We start from the raw sequence: 21,544 nt of genomic DNA on the forward strand, positions 1-21,544 counted from the left end.
CTTTATTTTTTAAAATATCATTACTTCAGGATCAAACACTCAAATTATCTTCACTCTCAAAGGAAATGTGATTTCCATAGTAAAGAGAACTCCAAGTGTTAGACTTTGTAGATAAATTTTTAGGGACATAAAGAATTATCTGAGTCACAGAAAAGGTGACTCCCCTAATATCAAATAGCTACTAAGTATCAGAGATTGGATTTCAATAAATCTATTAATCAGTCAACAAGCACCTGCCAGTAAATAAACACCTATAAGAGCCAAGTACTGTATAGGTACTGGGGATATTTAACACAAAATGAAACACTGCACGTAAGCAACACACATTCTATCTGAGTTTTGAACCTAGTTCCCTAACTCTAAGCCAATGTACTTTATTACATCTGTTCCTTCCTCTACCCTTATGAGTAAGTTAAAATTATTTTTCATTTATTCATTATCTGCCATCTTCCTCCTTGAATTACTTTCACAGACATGGATAAATAAAGCATATTACTGAAATTCATGTTTTACTTTCTTATGATAATTATGTCTTACTCTAAGACCAGAAAGAACACATTAAGCACCTAAGGTTTGGTACAATTACAAGAATTCTCTGGGAATCAGGAGATTAAATCCTACCTCTGCGAGTAATTATAGGCAATTTGGTCAAATCTTTTGTCCTAATTTCCTTTATTTTTTAAACTGAAGCAAAATGATTTTCTGTATGTGTATGTTTATACATTCCTCCAAAATACACTAAGGAATGAGTCTTTTAATTTGTTAACATGACTACAATTCTTCATTGGTAAGGCAACAGGCATTTATTAAGCACTTACTGTACACTAGGCACTATGCTAATAGTTATAAAGAGACAAATACTGTTCCTAGTCCACATAATGATAATGTAGGCCAAATTTCCAGAGGTAGTCATAAGCAAATCTTGTTCATTTAAAATGATCATTATCACATGAAAAAATAATTCTCAGCTCAACATCTGATTAGCAGCTGAAGCCTTTAAAAATAAGTATGATAACAAATAAATACAGCAATTAGCAAATAAAAACAGATGTTTATATAAGCATATATAAAGATTAGAAAAATCTCCCTTCAAAAGGATCAACTTCTGTTGTTATAATTACTTAATACCAATGAAATTCTTAACCAACTTCCTCACTAAATACTACATACCAAAGGTTTTAATGATGTTGTTTTCCATTCTACTTTTCTTTATTTTTTAGGGGTGTAGTCGAATATTAGTCACAGTGGACCTGAATCTCACCAATGCTGAATTTATCCAGTTTTATTTTATGTATGGATGCTTGATATCACCAAATAACCGGAACCAAGGAGTTCTTCTGGAATATTCTGTCAATGGAGGCATTACCTGGAACCTTCTAATGGAAATTTTTTATGACCAATACAGTAAACCTGGGTTTGTAATTTTTTCATGCCAATAATAATGCCTGTGATTGAGGAAATTGCATAGTCAGGTCAAGTGAAAACAATGAAAGATTCAAGAATCCCTTCTTCAACATTCCTTGACAGAGCTAATATGTGGAGCTGTGGTTTCTCACTAAAAAAAGAAAAAGCGGCCAAAACTTAGAATCTAGCTTTAAAACTCAAAAGGAAAAGAAATATACCCCACTTTCTCCTGAGTAGTTAACAGGATGTGGAAAAGAGAAAGGACAAAAAAGAGTTGATCATGCAATTACTTACTTTAAAAAAAGTTAAGGGGAAAAGTTCAAAAATAGAGTAGATCTAAGGAAATTTGAAACCATTTTTTAAAAACCTTATTAAAAACCCAAAGTAAATGATTCAGCTACCAAGAAGAGGCCACATTGTAGAGTGCTTGAAAACCAGTGAGCACATTAAAGGCAATAATCCATTAGTGATCAAGCATTACTTAATTCTAATAACATTGGTGGGACATCCATCATGGTGCATCTTTGTGCTCTAACAGAAAAGGAAATTAAAGGATTAATACAAGTACTATATTACTTTTTATGATGAAAGGAAGATTCTAGGACAAATTCTTTAATGTAAAATCACTAAACAAGTAAGTCTATTGGGGAAGAGTGGTTTTATTTTAAGGGAATATTTGATCAATGTGTTTTAGTTCATTAATTGAGAAGATAAATTAGCATGTCTGTAGTGTATGGGTATTATATGGATTTTCAGAAAGCCTTGACAAGATTCAAAGGTTATTTATAAAGATCAAGTCAGTTGGGATGAGGAAGAATGTATACAGAGAACTAATTTAAAGTTAGGATAGGATTCTCAAATGGACACTGTAAATACTAATGAATTGGTGCTGAAATGCGTATTATTTAATGCAGCATAAAAATCATCATGTTACCACCAAAGAGAGTTTTAGGCAAATGCTTGAGGCTTAAAGTTTGAATTACATTTCTGTCTATATAAATGCTAAATAAATATGCAAAGGGGAATGCTCAGTGAAATCCTTAAATTTGTTAGTGACACTAAGCTCCTTCTAAGGATATATCAATAGGAATATAAAAGTAAGATCCATGGACATCTATGAAAATGGGACAGAAAATGACAGTCCAAGATAGGCAAGCATAACAAACTTGAGGAATTATTTAAATTATGTTAAAGAATAATCAACTTTGTCATTTGCAACTCAATCTACGGTGAACTATAAAAAGATATATTATTGTCTGTCCTTAATTTTCTGAGATTAACATTAGAAATTAACATTGTTAATTTCTATCAGAGACAAAATAGTAAACATTATAAAACATGAATGTGATAGTATATTTTAAATTAATTTTTATAAGAATATAAAGTACATAGCAAATTTTAAGATAATAGACAACTAATAAATAATAATAATTTACATTTTAAAGCAGTTTAAAGATTTTTTAGCCCCATTTGACCGATGAGAAAGCAGAGTTAAGGGACTTGTTCAGGGTGATATTGCTCATGTCAGTGACCATATTGAAACCCCTCTATTCTAACTTTATTACCAATTTTCTTCTACTACACTATGGTCCCGGGGCAAATACATAATATATATTTCTATCATCATCCAAGAAATATCACCTTAAAAGCAACAAATCTTCTAGAATAAATTGCAATGAGAGTGTATCTACACATATACATATATAAAAATACACGTGCACACACACATACATTTATATATATATATATATAATGTTGACACTATTGGATACACCCTCACTCTAGATCAACTTAAACAATAGCCTATACATTCCATCACCACCTGCATGTCATGTACCATCCTTTGCATGTAGCTTCCGACTCAGCAATCATTTTATCCCCAGAATCTCCCAGTAACATTTTACAAGATTTTTAGGGATGGACAAGAGCTTAGAATAAAATTAAAACAATCCTCTGATTTTAAAGATGAGGAATCTAAATGGCCTACAAGGTTAAATGGAGAATATATGAATTGATGAATGGTAAAACATTCATTGTTTTCTATAGGCCAAGCACTGTGCTATATTTATATAAATATAAAAATAAAGACAATCCCTGCCCTTAATAAACTTAAATTCTAGTGCAGAAATCTACATGGTCAGACAATAAATATTTATTAAGTGCCTACTATGTGCCAGGTACTGTGCTAAGAAGTAGGGGTACAAAAAAGAGGCAAAATGCAGTCCCTCCCTTCAAAGCACTCACAATCAAATGGGGAGGAAACAACCAAACAAATAAACTGTATTCAGAATAAATGGGAAATAACTAAACAAGGGAAGGCACTAGAAGAATTAAGAAGGGTTGGGAAAGGCTTCCTGTAAAACATTAGATTTTATTGAGACTTGAAGGAAAGTTAAAAGGATAATAAAGGTATATAGCCTCTCCATTAGCAACGACAGATTAAGGAGAAGAACAAAAGATATAAACATGGTAGCAAGATAGCTGCCATATTACTATCAAAAATAGTCAAGGAATAAAGCAAATGATGGCAGGAGTTGACCCAGATGTAGTAAGCTCTGTGAGGCATGAACCAATCAGGATAGCAGTGCCCTCCCAGCAGACATTTTAGAAGTAAAAGAAACCCTCTAGAGAATGCTCTGTGGTCCAAGTAGGAGGGCAGGTATTTGTCACACAGGTGGTTGAATGACAGACTGAAATTTGAAGCCACATATTATAGCCCTGAGGCTATTTTCTGTTCTTTCCATTATACCATGTAGTCTGGTTTTAAAGACTCTCATAAGATAGATAGAATCCAGAAAATTATCCAAAGTTACCCCTCTTCTTTCTCTCTCTCTCTCTCTCTCTCTCTCTCTCTCTCTCTCTCTCTCTCTCTCTCTCTCTCTCTCTCTCTCTCTCTCTTTGTCTCTCTCTCTCCCACACACACATATACACACTCAATATTCCAGGCTGATTGAAGAAGAGTCTAGGAGCCATAACATCACTAGGCATGTAAACATCCAACAGAATTAAAGTATGATTTAACACAGGCCAAACTGGTAATGACTAATTTGTAATCAGCTAGTTGGCTCAGTGGATAGAGCACTGGATCTGGAATGAGAAAGACCTGAATTCAAATTTAATCTCAGATACCTAGCTCTGTGACTGTAAGCTAATCATTTAGTCTCTTTTTGCCTAATCTACTGAAGAAAGAAAATGGTAAATCACTCCAGTATCCTTGTCAAGAAAACCCCGTACAGAGTAACAAAAAATTAAATACAACTTAACTATTTGTCATAATTTAATATCAAAAAATCTGTCCTAAATTTTCCCAACAACTTTGCCAAATATTCTAAATTCTTGTTATTTCTTGTTATGATTTTATGTCCTTTTGCTGGAAGTTTGAGTCAAATTTTACCTTTTCTTCTCTTTTAGGTTTGTGAACCTCCTCCTTCCCCCTGATGCTAAAGAAACTGCCACCCGCTTCCGCTGGTGGCAGCCTCGGCATGATGGCTTAGACCAGAATGACTGGGCTATTGATAATGTCCTAATCTCAGGTTCAGCTGACCAGAGAACTGTCATGTTAGACACTTTCAGCAGTGCTCCTGTGCCCCAGCACGAGCGATCCCCTGCAGATGCTGGGCCTGTAGGAAGAATTGCTTTTGACATATTCATGGAGGACAAAACCACAGGTAAGTTTCACAAGAGCCAATGAAAGAAATCAGAGGGTACACAGCTTTTGCTTGGTAAGTGCAATAGGTAGAATCTGGGTCTTCTAAGCAGATTACAAAGTGGTATAGAGAGGGTTTCAAAGCATCTGTGGCTAGAAGGAATCTTGGAAATACTTTCAACCAGTACTTTAGTAATGTATTGTCAGACCCAAGAATATAAAGTTTACTCTTTCTCTCTCTGACTGATCTTCCAAAAGTCACCATCAGATCAGACATTTGCCAAAATATCCATTAATAGTTTTATCCTTTTGCACATATATAATCTTTTTCAAATTGCTTGTTCTCTTAGAGAGGCAAGAAGGAAGAGGGGGGGGAATTTGGAACTCAAAATTTTATTTAAAAAATTAATATAAAAAATTGTCCTTATATATTGTTGGAAAAAATAAAATAGAATTTCAAAAGATAATTCTATCTGTTAAAATACAAGGTTGCTAATAAAGGCTTATCCATACTAATAGGAATAAGCATAGTTTAAATAATTCCTCCCAGTCTCTGCCAGAGGTGTAATGGAAAATATTTAACAAGTTCTCTGGGGGAAGAGTGGATTACATAATAATAAATTATAAATTTAACCTATGTTATTCACATTTTATCTATCACTTCCTTAAGTTTACAACATCAACAAAATGATGTCAATTCCCTGATTTATAGTTTTGACAATTTCTGAGGAATAAATAAATGCTTACCCTGAAATTTTAATAATCAGCTTCTCTTGAGCTAGTTAATGATGGCTCCCACACAAACTTGCCTCTGCTTGAATTCGCAGCCCTCATTTTATGGGGAATTCACATAGTTCCATGAAATCTAAAGTTACCACTCAAGTAATAAAATGGGATTTAAACCCAAGTCCACTGAATTTATCTTCAGTGCCCTGTCTACTATACCATTTCATTTTATAAATGAGGCAGCTGAGGGGCAGAGCAAAGAAGTAACTAGTCAATACTTGACCCTGGGCCTTATTCATAGGAGATGTTTAATAAAATGCTGGTTGAGTTTATTTAAACTGCCCAGGTTAGAGAAGAAGTAAATAATAGAGATGAGATTCAACTCCAGATTATTTGATTCTAAATCTAGGCCTTTTTCTACTATGCAGCACTGTCCTTGGTACTTAAATGGAACTAATGTGCTAGCAGTACCTTATACCCACTATTTCTTGTTCAACCTTACTCTTTTGAACTGTAAACAATGCTTTCTTTTCCTGTAGCAAATAAGTATATTGCTGTAATAAAGGCAATTTTATATATAAGAAATTTGTTATTGCTGTTTTTTCTGTTTTGTATAGAATGTCAGATATTTCTTTCAAACTTCCATTTCCACATCCAATAAAAATGAATTGATTTTTTTTAAACAAATTTCATATGCAGCTGTAATGACATTTAATGTTTCAGATATTGGTTTGTATTTGAAGTATCACCCTAGGGATTATGCTAAGCACGTTTTATATTCATTCCAGTAAGCAGTAAGTATATGCACAGGTTATGTCCATTTGGAGCTTTTTATGTCTTATTATATTTTGACTTCACAATTCCACTGCAGAGAAAAAACAATGTAAAATTTAATTCATTCATATACACCAAATGAGTCAGATTCAGAGAATTCAAGAAACATTTAACCAAGTTAACTGAAAGGTTCATTGAATGGTAGTTTGAAAACTAATAGTAGAACATTTATCCATACAAAACAAGGATACAATATCTGTGCTTTCTCTACCCTTTTATGAATGCATTACTCTTAGAGTAATCAGTAAGACTAATCACAAAAGCTGGCAAAATTGTTCTAGAGCCATAGTCTGTACTCATAGATGTTCAACATTTTCTAATATGTTCATCCTCAAAGCAAAATGAGCCTGATCTAACTAGCAAACATCTCACCTTTATGAAGCATTTGACTGCATCACAAATTTGATTATTTATATTTCACTGCTTCAATGACTTTGATATGCCCATTCAGTCATTCTTTCCATTAGTATAGATTGCAACCTATCCATTCCTTCTTATTCTGTGCAATTTTGTGCATGTTCTTTTCTCATAGATTCTCCATAGTAGAACTAATTTGATTATACCATAGAAAATCAATATAGCAGAAGTGTGTGACAATTATATTTGCTCAATCTATGGTTTAGTTCTATTTAATATAGGCCGTTAGTTCCTTGAATCAGAGCCTCAAGTTTCATTTAATTACCATTGCTATGAATATTTTTGCTTACTCTGAAAATGTTGAAAGGCAAGTTGGAGGAATAACTTGAAGATTTATTATGCAATTAAATCTATTACTCACATTTCTGTAGTACTTGGAACTTTATTAAGTGTTTGCCTCTAAATGGTACTGAGATAGATAGTTCATACTTATGTTATTTAACAATTGAAGAAACTGAGATTCTGAGAGATATCCTGATTTGCCTGGGATCTCATAAATCATAAGTAGCTGAGGAAAAACCTGAATTTTGCTTTCAAAATCTTCAATCTTCCCACCATAACACACACTTAAATTAAATGAGTTCCCACTGAATTTGCCATTTTTTAATAATAATAGCTTTTTTAACTTTTCAAAATACATGCTAAGATAGTTTTCAATATCCATCCTTGCAAAATCTTGTGTTCCAAATTTTTCTCCCTCCCTTTTCCCCATTCACCTTCCCTCAACAGTAAGTAATCTAATATGGGTTAAATTTGTAATTCTTCTAAACATATTTTCACATTCATCATGCTGCAAAAGAAAAATCAAATAAAAAAGAAAAAATTTAAAAAATTAAAAAGCAAGAAAATAATAATAACTGTGAAAATACTATAATATGATCCACCTTCAGTCTCCATAGTCCTTTCTCAGGATGCAAATGGGTCTTTCCATCACAAGTCCATTGGAATTTCCTGGAAATTCCTTGAAAAAGCCAAGTTCATCACATTTGATCATCACATCATACAACATTTTGTTGTTACTGTGTACAATGCTCTTTTGGTTCTACTCTTTTCACTTACTATTAGTTCACGTAAGTCTTTCCAGGCTTTTCTGAAATTAGCTTGTTGATCGTTTCTTATAGAACAGTAATATTCCATTACATTACATAGTAATATTCCATTATATTCTTATACTATAACTTCATTCAGCCATTCCCCAATTGATGGGTGTCCACTCAGTTTCCAGTTGCTTGCCACCACAAAAAGACCACTGCAAATCTTTTTTTGCACAGGTAAATCCTTTTCCCTTTGTTATGATCTATTTGACATACCAACACAGTAGAGACACTGCTGGATCAAAGAGTATGCACAGTTTGATAATCCTTTGGGCATATTTCCAAATTGCTCTCCAGAAGGGTTGGATCCATTCACAACTCCACCAATAATGTATTAGTTGGACTTAATACTTTTAAAAAATCATTTTAGACTTATCATTACCTAATAAACATACTATCTATTTCTTCATCCAAGTAACTATTAGAAATATTGATGAGAACAAGGCCATTCCAAGCAATCATCATTTCTTTTTGTTCTTTGTCCCACCACCATAGTGAAAAATAAAAATAAAAATATCTTTCCTTTTTGTCTTTAGCATTGATTTTAAGCCTTAGGTCATTCTGGATTTTAGCCATTGATTTAGTACTCTTTTGTTTGTATGTCTTGATTTATTCATTCTTGATTCCCTCTTTTAATAACCAAGATTCTAGAAGAGCTTCCTGAATAGTCACCATAATAAAGTAAATGAATACTGAGATTACAGTCTAAAATATCTAAGTCCATATTGTTCTTTGTGATCTCAAGAAAGGCAGTGGATAAAGAGCTAAAGTGAATTCAAATCCAGCCTCTCTCATATGGTAGCTATGTGATCTTGAACAAGTCACTTAACATCTATTTGTTTCAGTTTCTTTTTCTGTAAAAGGGAAATAATAATAGCATCTATTTACAAAGTTTATTGTGAGGATCAAATGAGGTATTTGTGAAGCATTTAATATAATATCTGACAAAGAGCAAGTACTATATAATTGCTAGTTAGTATTATTGTTACTATTAATATCATTATCATCATTATTATCATTGTTATTAAGAGAACTAAAAACAAGAGAGACCAGGATTCAGATTCCACCTCTGACACTTTATGATCCTGAACAAGTTACTTACTCTCAGGTTTTTGTACCTGTTTTTTTCATTTGTAAAAATGATGATAATAACATCTATAAATTGTACCTCTGAGAGTTGCTGTAAGGACCAATCCAATGAGATGATATTTTAAAATACTATGAAAATATACATTATAAATACTTAATTATTTAAATTTATGTTCTCTCCATTTTCTGTAAACTCTGTTGGCTTTTTTTTCTTAAGTGAATGAGCACTGGCTATTCCATGATGATTGTACTGTGGAAAGGTTCTGTGATTCCCCTGATGGCGTAATGATCTGTGGTAGTCATGATGGCAGAGAAACTTATGCAGTTACTCATGACTTAACTCCTACTGAAGGCTGGATAATGCAGTTCAAGGTGAGAACGTTCTTGCCTGAATCCTATAAGAAATCATCTAGCATCATTTAAATGTAATTTATAACATAACTAAGAAACAGAGGTAATCTCTTTCATTTACTTAAAATGTAATGTACATTTTTAAAATTTCCTTATTATGAACTTAATTATCAATACACAAATATTTCAATACAAAAATAATAACATAAAGAAAATCATATGTAAAAATATAACAGAGAATTCCTGCATGTCTGTGTCCTCATCTTCACTTCTTTCTGTTCTCTGTGTATTTTTAAATGTTTTATTAATGCTATTTTCCTTCATTTTTTCCTTTGGAAGCACTATGTAAATACTTACCAATTCGCCCTTTGCAGTAGAAGCCCTCTCTTTTATTTTTATTTTTTCTTTTTTTACTATGTCCCTCCTATTACTTCCTCCATTAAGCAATTGTTTAAATGAAAAATAAAGCCTTCAGTGCATATATTCATAGCAGTTTATACAAACATACCAAAACAAACTCCCATATTTACTATTTCCAAAAATTTATATCTCTTTTAATACTTTTAAGCTCATCACTTCTCTGGCATGTTTTACTTTCATTCTTTTGTACTCAAGTTCTCTGTAATGTATGATTTAAAATAAACAAATGAAATGATGCTTTAGTAATAAATTAAAACACCATTTTATTAAACCCATGGCATAATGTTCCAAGACATTTTCTTTCTCTACCATTTTTTGTTAAAAAAAATTTTTATAACAATAAAGATTTCTTCTTAGTGCTTAAAGTCAGCTACTGGTAAGAGCCATGGATATTGATTCTAGCTGTTTCCTCTAATTTACTAACTGAACAAGGCAAATACTTTTCTTTAAAGAAGGAACCTTTTGGTAATGTGAATTTTTTTCCTATAAATATTTTGGTGTTACTAGAAGAGAAAAAGTGTGGAAGCAAAAATCTTTACTCGTGGTAACCACAACAACCATTGTTATGAGTTGGTCAAGATTCCAACCTAAGTAATTTATTCTTTCACCTAGATTTCCTCTGCAAGTAGAAATGTTTTTGGCATTATGGTTCCCTCCACTATCAAATAAAAGATTCTATGACTAATTAAAATAATCTTCACACTTCATTGCATGTTAGTGGTAGCTAAGGTAATGTTAAAAATTGGACTAATAAAGAGTAACATTTTTAAAATTAATAATTCTCTTTGGTGAAAAATTAGACCAAATATAAATGCCAAAGCATTAACACAACAATCACTGATCTGGAAGAATAGGCAGAGACTTTCCAAGTCAGGGAGCCAGCCAGAAAAACATGGCAGAAGTAACCACTACAGCCTCACTCCCTGAACCCACCACCTATCCAACACCTTTAGCATCCAACACAAACTGCCATCTTTGGCAGCATTTCAATTGCCACTCCCCAGCACTGCCCATGAAAAAAATGAAACTATATAATATAGTGAATGGGCCATAGCTTCTATTCAGTGTCCATCAATTTTCTTGTAGAAAACTGTTTAGAAATACTTACAGGTTTATTTTTTTTAACTTTCATGTTTTGATTTTTTCTCTCTCTCTATATATATATATGTATTAGATTTCTGTGGGATGTAAAGTATCTGACAGAATTGCACAGAATCAGGTCCATGTGCAGTATTCTACTGATTTTGGAGTGACCTGGAGCTATCTGGTACCCCAGTGTTTACCTGCTGACCCAAAATGCTCTGGAAGCATCTCTCAACCATCTGTATTCTTTCCCACAAAAGGATGGAAACGCATCACCTACCTTCTTCCTGACAGCTTAGTTGGCAAGTAAGTAAAAAATGAAGATAAAGCTTGGTCCAGTCTAATCTGTAATTCATTGAAAGTTCTGTTATCAAATGGCTTATTTTAAAAAGTATGCTATTCTTCCTCCCACACTAATATTGCATGCATTGCAATTATTTTCCTCCATGAAAAAATATTTCTCTTCAAAATGTCTGAATTTGTAATCCTCCTGGACTAGAGCAGATGGCTTTGGCAGGCCACTTGTATTTTCAAAGTCTCAATAGCACTATTCACCAAATGGGGATAAAACTGACGGGGGAAACCATCATAACATAGTTACTCTCTCATCACCCTTCTTGATCATGGACCATTAAAGAGAATGATCCTTTCACATGACCTACCTTAATCAGCCAAGGGCATATGCCAGTAAGGAGCCAAACTCTTAGAGTATTTGCTAGTTGAACATGTTTTTTTGCAGATTTAATTTTTGTTTTAACTGGAGCATGATGTTCCACACCTGCAAAGAACAACAATTAGCATGATGTAATGGTGAGCCAAAGTGATTAAACTGCTTTCTAGTAACCCTGTGGCTATATTAAATTCAGCCAATTTCAAGAGCGTAGGGTTTTCACTTCATCTTTATAACTTGGCAAAAACTGCTCTGTTGATTAAAATAGCCACTACCAAAAAGTATCTATCATTTTGTTAGGTAATTAGTTTAAAGTTCCCAAAATTTGTGAATTTACTCTCTCCAATGATGCAGATCATACTTCCTCTACACCTTAGCAGTCCATTTTTAATGAGCTTCTGTGGCAAAAACAAATACCTGGTGCTAGTATTCTGGTGGTGAACCTCTATAAACCCAACTAGCTGGTCCTTGGATGATCAACACACAATCCATTACCAGATCCATTCCTGCATTGTAGGACTTAACCAACACCCACATTCTGAAGGAATAGCCTTGAAAAACTTAGTGTCAGCTCTATGCCATGATGATGCATCAAAGTGGATTTTAGTAGAGGTCACTAATTAAATAAATAAACATATAAATATCTAGTGCAGGAACCTTACTCCAACACAAATTATGATCTGAGATGTTCTAAAGAGTAGCCTAAAGAACCAGGGAATTGATTGACTAGGATCATGTAACTAGTGACCTGTTGAAAGCAGAATTTGGACCCAACTCTTCCTGATGAAACGCAGCACTATTCAACAAACCAAGCTACTTTTGAGTTAATTTAATATTCAAGTTTAAATAATTAGCCATTGTACAAAATTGACCAAATATTTAGTTGGGATAGATAAAAATATTTGAGTAAGATTATTATTTATATATGGCAAATGATCTTTCCAAAGGCACACAGTAAGTACCTAGTAAACTATATCTTTCAAAAACGTCCTCAATTTTCTGGGAATATTCTTAAAGAATTAATTCATCCAATATATATTGAGTACCATATTTTAAGACAGCATAACTGTTTCAATGGCAGATAAACTATTAAGCTTTTTTTACATAAGACAAAATAATATTAACAATATAATAATCTAAGGAGGATTGATTGTCAGACTGGTTGAATAGCTATTTAATAACTCTATTAACTACTTTCAGAACAAATTGAATATTCATTGAAGTTGTTAATAAAGATGTTATAGTATTTTTGCCAGAAAAAAGTAAAGGGCTTTCACTTAAACTTTCTCAAAACTTATTATTAAATTTGCCAGCTGACACAGTCACTTTGAAGATATTGACATGCTCCTAGGAAACCATGAGCTGTTGCTTTCCAGCTGAGTGAGAACAGCAAGAGTCTTAATGAGCCTCTTTTCAGGGAATTTTATTGTACTTTGTACATTTTCAGAAATAATAGCATTAGATGAGTCATACTTATGTAAGTGGCCATAACAATAGCCAACTATCAGTTCATAAGAAATCTAATTTATGATCTATTGAAGACGGATACAATTATTTAAATGTAAGATGTACAATATGATCTCTTTGTTCAGCAATTTTTGTTCTTTACAAAATTTAAATGTCTCAAGCATTAACAAAAAGCATTAGCTGTGGAGTTGGATAACTCCATATGGAGTTGGTTCAATTCTTAGCTCTGCCATTTCATTTCTCTGGGCTTTAGTCTCTTCAGCTATACAATGCAGGAGTTTTAACCTATGGATTTCTTAGAATATTATTTTAAATACAAAAATAAAAATACATAGAATTACAAAGGAAATCAATTATATTTAAATAAGATACAATTTTCAAAACATTTATTAAAGACAAAATTTATAAACAAAACCAAGTATATTTAAATATAATTATCAAAATATTCATTAATATTTATTTATATCTCAGTTCAAAGATCCCTCTTTAAGAAGACTTAGACTAAATCAGGGTTTCTTCAACTTTTTCTACTCGTGATCCCTTTCCACCTGAGAAATTTTTACTTGATCCCAGATATATAAAATAGCTATATAAGTCAAGCATTTGCTAATAATAAATCATAATTCATGGCTCCCACATTCAGTTACAAGACTACATATTAGGATGCAAACCATAATATAAGATGGTGGGGATGATTTAGATGGATTCTTCTAGTTCTAAGTCTATGACCAACATTTTACAATTAAGAATTGGAAGATGAGTCAGTTGTAAAGGCAAGACGTTTCATTAGCACATTTCCTCCTACAAAAAAAAAAAATCATAAAAACTTCTTTTCAGAAATCAGTGAGTATAATGGAAAATAGATCTGAATAAACAAAACAGCTAACTTTTGTTCATGCATATTCTCCCTCCCTCCCTCTCTCTTTCCCTCCTTCCCTCCCTCCCTCCTTTTTTCCCTCCTCCCCTCCCGCCTCTCCCTCCCCTTTCTTTCCCCCTCTCCTTCCTCCCTTTCCCTCCTTCTTTCCTCCCTCTTTCTTTCTCTCTCTCTCTCCTCTCTTCCTTCCTCCCCTTTCTCTTTCTTTCTCCTCTCCATCTGTTCCTCTTTTTCCCTCTCTCTTCTTCCACGATAGTCCGGTGAGGTTTAGGTTCTATCAGATATACTCGGATATGCAGTGGGCCATTGACAATTTCTATCTGGGACCTGGATGCTTGGACAACTGCAGGGGCCATGGTGATTGCCTGAAAGAACAGTGCATCTGTGACCCAGGATACTCTGGCTCAAATTGCTACTTGACTCACACTCTGAAGGTAACTCTATATGTTGGTGGAATTCTACTTAGAAGATGGTTATAAAGGAACTATTTTATTAGCAATATATGTTGAAAATCATCTTCTAGAAAAAGTTATTTTTCGCTGACATTCTTAGGTACTTCATTTATTCATTCGACAACCATTATTCTGTTTTAGTACCTAAATCTAGTAAGAAAACAAGATACATTTTCCTTACAATTAATTTCAATTGCTAGTGTTATTGTGATGTTCCAATATGTATTTCATTGAAATTATAAATTTAAAAAATTAAATGCCTTTAATTCTCTTTATGTTTTTTTTTCCTCTGCTGATTTAAAAGATACATTAAGCTTTTGTTTTCCTCATGTCCCTAGTAAATACTTCATGTGAAGTGTGTGCTACTGTTGTTGCTAATGGATTAAGAGACTGATAGATGTGTTATCATGAAAGGTTATATTTTCAACATTTTATTTGAACTGAATGTGGTTTTATATGGAGGACACAGAACCATTTTCAGTGCTAGTATCTTGACAAATATGTAAATCAAAACAAGCCAACACATACCATTTTATTTAAGATACTGAATATAGGACATTTATCTTAGTGATGACAGAAAATTACTAAAATATTCAAGACAGATGATTAAAACCATGAATGTGAAAGGGACCTAGCAAAAGAAAAACATGTTTCTACCTTTTAGCTTTCTACAATAGTCCTAAAATTGATCGATTTTATTAATGAAAAAAAAAAACTAAGGCAAGATTCTTTCATTACAGATTTGATTTAAAACTTTGATCCATTTTCCATAAAGAGAAAAAAACTTACATATTATTTATATATATGTATATATATATACATATATATTATACACACACACACAAAATACATCTTTAAATCTTTGTATGTTTACTTTTATCAATTGCCAAAAGCTATTTAGCATTCTCCAAGTGAGTTTAAAGAATTTTATGAGTGGCTATTAAAATGAGCTTTATTACAACATTCCTAATGAGAATCTGTGCATCTTTTCTGACTTTTATGTGCTTGTCCATGAACATATGCCTCAGAACTTCCATGGTTCTGTACAATCTCATTGATTTAGTACTTTATACTAAGATTATAGCTCATCCAAGTCTCTTCCTATTGTATACTTGTCAATGTTCTTGGATAAATCTTCTACAGAACTAGCCAATATGCTAGAGATTTCCCTAGGTCAGGAATTCTTAACCTGAGGTCCACTGATTTATTTTTAATATTTTAACCATATTTCTATATAATTAGGATCCTTTGTGACCCTGTTTTGTGCATTTAAAACTATTATCCTGAGCAGAATTACATAGTCTTTAAAGTGTGACAAAGGGGTCCATGACCTAAAAAAGGATAAAGAAGACCTATTTTATATAATTTAATATTTGGGTGTTCATCTGTAATCTTTTTGCTCTCACCCACTTCTTCTTTTGATGATTTATTTCCTAAATAGAGCTCTTGTTATTTTTCTTCCTTTTTTTAAACCAATTCTTGCATATAAAGCATTGTTGACAATTTGCTTCAACACCCACTACATATCTCTCCTTTTATTTTGGGGTGATTAACAATTTTAATTCTTTCAAAATTTCAAAATTCTTTCTACATTATTCCATTATTCATAGACACAAAACATCAATAGAAAGATATTGATGTTAAAAGAATGGCTTTTATGGCAAGTACCAGTTCAAGTAGTTTATAATGCCATAAACTACCAAACTCAATCCAATCTATTCCCTTTATCCTACCTGATTCTGAACACAGATATCATCTTGTACATCTGTAGTACCTGTCCAAAATATATGTGCCTTAAATTAAATTAGATTAAATCAATGGATTATCTGCCTAACTGTATTTCATGGTCTTGGTATTGGGAATTTTTGATATGTCTTGGTTTTCCTATATGACTGAGTAAATATTTTTGAATAGTTGTGGATATCATTGAGGAGAACTGTAATTTTCAAATGCATAATGCAGTTTTGTACTATGGCAATTACAAATACAATCATTTAGAAATTCTCACATAGGTAATCCCCAACATAGGAGATTCTCCCTATCACCTTTGATAAGCATATATTATCTAATTTTATATCAATAGATGATTGTTGAGCAAAGTTTACTTTTAGAATTTTTTTTTATTTATCAAGGAATCTTGTATGACCATAATCTATAAAAGACATTTTCATTGAAATTGGTCTGTAAGACTACATTTACTCTTTCTAGGCAAATACTTTTTGGGGTTTTTTTTGTTTTGTTTTGTTTTTGTAGTCAACAGACAGAAAGCAAAGTAGGATTTTGTATTTATAGCTTTTAATTAATCATGTAGCTATGAAAATATGTTATACTGTAGATATTATCCAATGAAAGTCTGCCTGTTTCCTTCTTGCCTTTTCATCAAGGATTCTTTTAATACACATATAGATGATTCATAAAATCATGTTATGCCAATGAGAACATAAGCAGATAAGACCTTCTCAGTCACTTTTTTTTGCTAATAATACTGTTACTCATTTTTCCTAATCTAGTTTTTATACCTTATTCTAATTTGATATTGATTTTTACCTCTGTTGTCATAAGCACTTCATAATACTTGCTGATCAGCAGCCCCTAAAATGGTTTTGTTCTGCTCATTTTTCTAGACTTTCCTGAAGGAACGTTTTGACAGTGAAGAAATCAAACCTGACTTATGGATGTCACTGGAAGGTGGAAGTACTTGTACAGAGTGTGGGATTCTTGCAGAAGATACTGCACTATATTTTGGAGGATCCACTGTGAGACAAGCTATCACTCAAGATTTGGATTTAAGGGGTGCAAAGTATGTCATCCTATTGGATGTTGCAATTTTACATAAGGAATGGGAACAAAGCATGGATGGAGAGGATGACAGTGTTATTTAATACTTGATCATGGCATTAATTCTAGGGGGAAAATAATAAAGGCCTATTATATAACCATTCTAGTAAATAATTGCTTTTTTTCCATTTAGATTTCTGCAATACTGGGGACGAATTGGTAGTGAAAATAACATGACCTCTTGTCACCGGCCAACCTGCAGGAAGGAAGGTGTACTATTGGATTATTCTATTGATGGAGGCAAGTCTCAGTATCCTCTGAACAGTTCTTTTACTGAAAAGAATGCACACAAAGTTTCATGGTCCTATGTGTCCCAGAGATAGATGTATATATGGGGAGCTTTTCAGAGTATGTCGGAAAGTGATACCAGATCAGATAACCACCAATCTATAACTACAGGTCTCATTTAAGTATTAGATCAATCTTCTGCTGTGTAACAAGCTATGAGAGAAAACACTTTTTTAAATTATATGTTTTATGGCATGGAAAATAGCAATCATCTGTAAAGAATTTTTAAATCACAAAAAAGCTTAACTACTGTGCAGTGAACAAAATACATATATAGTCAAAGACATAAAGAAAATGATACTAATTAAAGCTAATCAGGGAAAGGGAAGTCTGAGTTTGTTAAAGGCCTGAGATATTGAATTTTTATTAAACTATAACATTGTTACTTTGAAGAATCTAAAATAATTCAATATTGGCTAATAGTAGTCTATATATTAATGAATGGATAAGAATGACAATTTAGGAAATTAATTGGTCACCATCCCTCTCCTACTTTCATTTCTCCTTAGGGAACTATGATATTCGTCCTCAACAGGGCTAATACTTCCATTTGTATTCTTGATCTCTCCTTGAGTTCTTTACTCAATCCATCTTTCCTTTTCTCTGAATCTTTAATTGCATAATAATAATCATGGAACTGAGAGTTGAAAGGGACCTTTGAGATTATCTAGTCTAACCTTATTGAACAGCTACAGAAATGAAAGTCAAGAGGACCAAAGTAACAGATTTCAGATCTTGGATGTAGACCCCATGTTCTAATTTCAAATCCATCACTCTTTTCAAGATACCTCACTCTTCCCAATGACCCATTCATCTCCACCTGTCAACATGCCCAGGACTTCCCTATGTAAAAACAGAATGTTTTCCCTCAAATCTACTCCCTCCAGTGATCACCTCTCTCATCATCAAACTTATACTGCTGCCATTCATTCCTTTAGCTTTTTGAAATTTGGCTTCTCTTTTGATCTTTATATTGAAATTGCTTTCCAAAAGATAACCTTCTGGCCACCAAATTCAATTGTTTTTTTTAAGTCTTCTAATCCTCAACTTTCCTACTACATTTGATGCTTTGAATTTAAATGTTCTCTTCCCATGGCTTATTTAGCAATAAACTACTCTATCTCCATCTTATCCTTCTGGACTATTTTTCTTAAGATTCCTTTCTTCATTTCATTTCTAAATGTCTATATCTACCAAGGTTTAGATCTTGTCCTTCTTCTTTTTTCTTCTTTTCTCTCTCTCTGTCTCCCTCCCTCTCTCTCTCTCTCTCTCTCGCTCTCGCTCTCTCTTTCTCTCTCTTTCTTGATAATTTCCATAATAATTAATGATTTCTAAATCTTTATCTAGGGCTCTGATTTCTCTCCCAAACTTCATTTCTTAATATCAAACTTCATGGCTGTCTTTCTAGTGCTTCAAATTCAACATGTGCAAAACCTTTACCTGCCCTTCAAACCTTCCCTTTCTACTGATTTGCTTGTTCATCTTTGTTAATTTGCCATCTGTAACTGAGGCTCAGGAAACATCTTATTACCTTCACAACAAAGAAACATCTCTCTCCATGCTTTTCTTTTTTATTTATTTATTTATTTTTTAATAACTTTTTATCGATAGAACGCATGCCAGGGTAATTTTTTTCAGGTTAAGTACATGTTTTAATATTGGTTATTTGGCCCTAGTTACATCAAATGATGTTCACTGAGTACAGTTGCAAAATTCTCTAGCTTAGGGATAAAATTCATCATCTCAAGTATCTTGAATTTTCAGTGGTACTTTCGCCAACGTTCATGTTTAAGCTCCTTGTAAGCTGCACAATAATTGAGCAGGATGTAACCAGCAAGCACCATAGTAACACCACCAATCCCACCTTTCTTCACATCAATGTACTTATTAAAATATGCATCATAACCTCTACGAACAGCTTTCATGATCCCAGAAGGGGAAAAATCCCGCTTCATTATCCAGGATGGCACCTGTTGCAGTTTGACATCTAGAAGTCTCTGTTCTCTAAGTGGTACTGAAAGTGGTGTCTGGGACATCTTGCCACCTTAGAGTACAACTAGTGTAGCCAGGGTAATTTTTTACAGCATTATCCCTTGCATTCACTTCTGTTCCGATTTTTCCCCTCCCTCCCTCCACCCCTTCCCCCAGATGGCAAGCAGTCCTTTACATGTTGAATGGGTTGCAGTATATCCTAGATACAACATATGTGTGCAGAACTGAACAGTTTTCTTATTGCACAGGGAGAATTGAATTCAGAAGGTATAAATAACCCGGGAAGAAAAACAAAAATGCAAGCAGTTTATGTTCATTTCCCAGTGTTCTTTCTCTGGGTGTAGCTGCTTCTGTCCATCTTTGATCAATTAAGGCTCTCTTTATCGAAGAGATCCACTTCCATCAGAATACATCCTCAAACAGTATCGTTGTTGAGGTATATAATGATCTCCTGGTTCTGCTCATTTCACTCAGCATCAGTTCATGTAAGTCTCGCCAGTCCTTTCTGTATTCAACCTGCTGGTCATTCCTTACAGAACAATAATATTCCATAACATTCATATACCACAATTTACTCAACCATTCTCCAATTGATGGGCATCCATTCATTTTCCAGCTTCTAGCCACTACAAACAGGGCTGCCACAAACATTTTGGCACATACAGGTCCCTTCCCTTTCTTTAGTATCTCTTTGGGGTATAAGCCCAGTAGAAACACTGCTGGATCAAAGGGTATGCACAGTTTGATAACTTTTTGAGCATAGTTCCAAATTGCTCTCCAGAATGGCTGGATGTGTTCACAGTTCCACCAACAATGTATCAGTCTCTCCATGCTTTTCAATAAGTTACTAAGTTTTATTGATTTCTCCCTCAAAACTTCCCTTATATCCATGGCCTTCTTTCCAATGCCAAATTGCTACCAATAACTCAAATTTAGGCTCTATTGCCTCTTTTATAGATTACAATAAAAATCTCCTAGCTCCAAATGTTTGCACTTCTATTTTATAGACAATCATCAGATTAATTTCACTGTATAGCTCTTGTTATGTCATCCCCATTACTGGTCAAAATTTTCAATGACTCTTTATTCCCTAACAGAGACCAATCTCCTTCTCCTGGAATTCAATCAATTCTTTCCACAATTTGAGCCCAATGAACTTTTTCATCCTTATCTCCCATTGCTTTATCTTATATATCCTGTTCTACTTGCAAAAGAATAGTATACAAAATGTCCCATGCTTGTCCCATGTACCTTGGTTCACCTTGTTCCATTTACTGAAATTCTCATTACTAATCTCTACCCATTCTTCCAATCCAATCTTGTAAGCCAGCTCTACAATTGAGGATTCCCTGATTATAAATATAAATAGCATATACATTATTTAAACATAAGCCCTCTCTCACTTTCACATTCTCCCTTCTTAAATTCTTCCTAATCACAAGTATATTTTCTTTCTTCATCTTTATAACACAAATAACAAAGTGCTTTGCACATAAATAAAAACCAAAAAACTTATTTGCTTAATGATTGAATATTTAAGTGCTTATAAAATATTTGAGGATACTTGAAAAGCTCTTCTTTTGTTAAGGGGTCCTCTGAACTTATCTTTTTGAGTTGCCATATTTTGCAGAGACAGAAATCCAGAATATGCAGGAAGCCCTAAACAATGACAAACCTCCTTTCACCACTCTGTAACTAACATAATTTGTTGTTTGTACATTAAGATGCATTCCTTGTGTATCCTTGGAAGCAAAGAGAGGTGCTAGTCCGTCTGCACTAAACTGGGAAAGTGCTTGTGGGACTGGTATCCTTGTAGATAAGCAGACCATCATATCTTCATAAGAAAAAAGAATACTGCTCTTGTCATCTAAATTATTCATGATTTCTCATCCTCTCTTA

At 33.3% G+C, this 21,544-nt stretch overlaps 2 protein-coding genes across 2 annotated transcripts in view; one reads left to right on the forward strand and one right to left on the reverse strand.

The window, feature by feature from the left end:
* Positions 1 to 21,544, forward strand: part of RELN (reelin) — a 389,961-nt gene that overhangs the window by 344,317 nt on the left and 24,100 nt on the right. Inside the window, exons 47-53 of the mRNA XM_051963196.1 lie at positions 1,221 to 1,414; positions 4,816 to 5,072; positions 9,428 to 9,582; positions 11,156 to 11,370; positions 14,332 to 14,509; positions 17,152 to 17,327; positions 17,499 to 17,605. Of these exons, the coding sequence (XP_051819156.1) occupies positions 1,221 to 1,414; positions 4,816 to 5,072; positions 9,428 to 9,582; positions 11,156 to 11,370; positions 14,332 to 14,509; positions 17,152 to 17,327; positions 17,499 to 17,605 (1,282 nt within the window). The remainder of the gene's footprint in view (positions 1 to 1,220; positions 1,415 to 4,815; positions 5,073 to 9,427; positions 9,583 to 11,155; positions 11,371 to 14,331; positions 14,510 to 17,151; positions 17,328 to 17,498; positions 17,606 to 21,544) is intronic.
* Positions 19,282 to 19,712, reverse strand: LOC127539159 (ATP synthase subunit f, mitochondrial-like). The gene has a single exon (XM_051963195.1). The coding sequence runs from the start codon at positions 19,687 to 19,689 to the stop codon at positions 19,414 to 19,416; it is 276 nt and encodes a 91-aa protein (XP_051819155.1). The 5' UTR covers positions 19,690 to 19,712; the 3' UTR covers positions 19,282 to 19,413.

Source organism: Antechinus flavipes, chromosome 5 (assembly GCF_016432865.1).
Source record: "Antechinus flavipes isolate AdamAnt ecotype Samford, QLD, Australia chromosome 5, AdamAnt_v2, whole genome shotgun sequence".
NCBI lineage: Eukaryota > Metazoa > Chordata > Mammalia > Dasyuromorphia > Dasyuridae > Antechinus > Antechinus flavipes.